The 2,176-nt window shown below is 39.8% G+C and overlaps 1 protein-coding gene across 1 annotated transcript in view; it reads right to left on the reverse strand.

Moving 5' to 3' along the window:
* LOC107571419 (protein NLRC3-like) overlaps nucleotides 1-1,239 on the reverse strand; it is a 3,685-nt gene extending 2,446 nt beyond the window's left edge. The window contains exons 1-2 of the mRNA XM_016257743.1: nucleotides 608-1,239; nucleotides 301-474 (exon numbers count right to left, since the gene is read on the reverse strand). Of these exons, the coding sequence (XP_016113229.1) occupies nucleotides 301-474; nucleotides 608-1,101 (668 nt within the window). The 5' untranslated portion in view covers nucleotides 1,102-1,239. The remainder of the gene's footprint in view (nucleotides 1-300; nucleotides 475-607) is intronic.
* Nucleotides 1,240-2,176: the final 937 nt, after the last annotated feature.

Genomic DNA, 2,176 nt, shown 5'->3' on the forward strand with positions numbered 1-2,176 from the left:
TACAGACAGACACAGACAGATCATCTACAGACACACAGTCAGATCATATACAGACACACTCAGTCAGATCATCTACAGACACACAGATCATCTACAGACACACACAATCAGATCATCTACAAACACACTCAGTCAGATCATCTACAGACACACACAATCAGATCATCTACAGACACACTCAGTCAGATCATCTACAGACACACACAATCAGATCAACTACAGACACACAGTCAGATCATATATAGACACAAAACAACATTATGACTGGATAACTGTACATTATTCCTTATTTCTTAATACCTCAGTATTTCCAGCTGACAGTTCAGACTCTTCAGTCCATCAGAGAGCAGCTTCACTCCTGAATCCTGCAGGTCAGTGTTACTCAGATCCAGCTCTCTCAGGACACAGTTTGAGGATTGTAGAGCTGATGACACAATTTCACAATCCTGAGCTGTTAGATTACAGCCAGCAAGACTGAAATACAAAAAAAAATTGTGAGTGTAAAATCTGCAATAGTGAAAATACATGATTGAAATTAAAAACAATTGTTAAAGTAAAAATGTTCAATGAAGTCTCTCCAATGAGAATTCAAAAAAGAAACACTCACAGAGCTTTTCTGCAGTGGATCACAGCTGGTATCAGTCTTCTTCTCCCCTCATCTGATGTGTTGTAATTCTTGAGGTGCAGCTCATCCAGCGGCTCCTCTGACATCTGAAGCATGTAGGCGATTGTTGAGCAGTGAGCAGGAGAGAGTTTCTTCTCTGAGTGTTTGTCTGATTTCACAAACTCCTGAATCTCTCTGGACAGAGTCTGATCTTTCACTTCCAGCAGACAGAGGAACAGATTGATGGATCTTTCAGTGGAGAGTCCATGTCCATCTCTGATCTTCTCTTTAATGTACTGTGTGGTTCTCCTGATGCTCTCTGAGCTGTTCTCTGTGTGTGTCGGTAGATCCTGTAAGAGTCTCTGATTGGACTCCAGTGAGATGCCCAGCAGGAACCGCAGGAACAGATCCAGATGTCCATTCTCACTTTCAAGGGCTTTATCTACTGCCCCTTTAAGCAAATTTTGTATTGAAGCAAATTTCTTTAGTCCCTCCATAGTTGTATTCACATAGTAATAAAACACATGGAAAGCAGCGAGAAACTCCTGAACGCTCAGATGAATGAAGCTGTAGACTTTCCTCTGATGAATCACAGATTCCTCCTTAAAGATCTCAGTGCAAATCCCAGAATACACTGAGGCGTCACTATCGTCTATGCCGTTCTCAATCAGGTCCTCCTCATAGAACATCACATTGCCCTTCATCAGCTGTTTGAAAGCCAGATCCTGCTTCAGCTGAGGCTTTAAAGATGTAATTGCAGTCAATTTGAGTGTCTTGTGAGTGTTTTGTTCTGGCTGTTTTCTCCATCTGTAAAACCTCATGTTCTTCATTCACTCCTTCTCTCTCTCCCTCTATGATGTAGAGCTGTGTGTAGATCCTGTTCAGGAAGGTTTGATTCTGTTTGAGTTTGGTTCCCTCAAATAATCTCTCATACTTGTTTTTCATGCTGGTTTTGTGCTGGTCTTTGACTCTCTGCAGGTCTCCAGTCTCCAGTGTGTTTGTCTGATGGACTGATTCAGTGTTGTCCTGCATGATGGGGGTCTGACAGTGGGATGTAGAAAACGGCACAGATCTGATTGGCTCATATATCTTCCACCTACTAAAATATATATTTTTTTAAAAACACCAATTGTAGCTATTAGAAGGACCATTAAATACCATGAAAAATATATTTCTTACTAGATAGGATTTATGCACCCTTCTTCATGTTGTGCATATGTTGCATATTTTATTTAGTGATATTTCTTTTTTTTACATTTTATTATTTTATTTATTAATTTACTTTTTTTTCATCTGAGATGCACTACAATAAATTAGCAAATAATGTTTATACTTACAGAGGGTCAGATGTCCCCGGTTCATCACTAAGGTTTTGGGGGTGCTCCATGGATTTGTTACTCTTCACAGACACACAGCTGGATCCTGGAGACTCGGATCTCTGTGTCTTCCTCCTGGTGATACTGACAAAAAAAATTCTTAATTTAGTGCACTAGCGATATTGTATACAACTTGAGTGCAACATACTGTAGATGTACACTTATATCTAGTAATTAAGCAGAAGCTTTTCATCCA

Source organism: Sinocyclocheilus grahami, unplaced genomic scaffold (genome assembly GCF_001515645.1).
Source record: "Sinocyclocheilus grahami isolate Dianchi unplaced genomic scaffold, SAMN03320097.WGS_v1.1 scaffold1592.1, whole genome shotgun sequence".
Classification (NCBI taxonomy): Eukaryota; Metazoa; Chordata; class Actinopteri; order Cypriniformes; family Cyprinidae; genus Sinocyclocheilus; species Sinocyclocheilus grahami.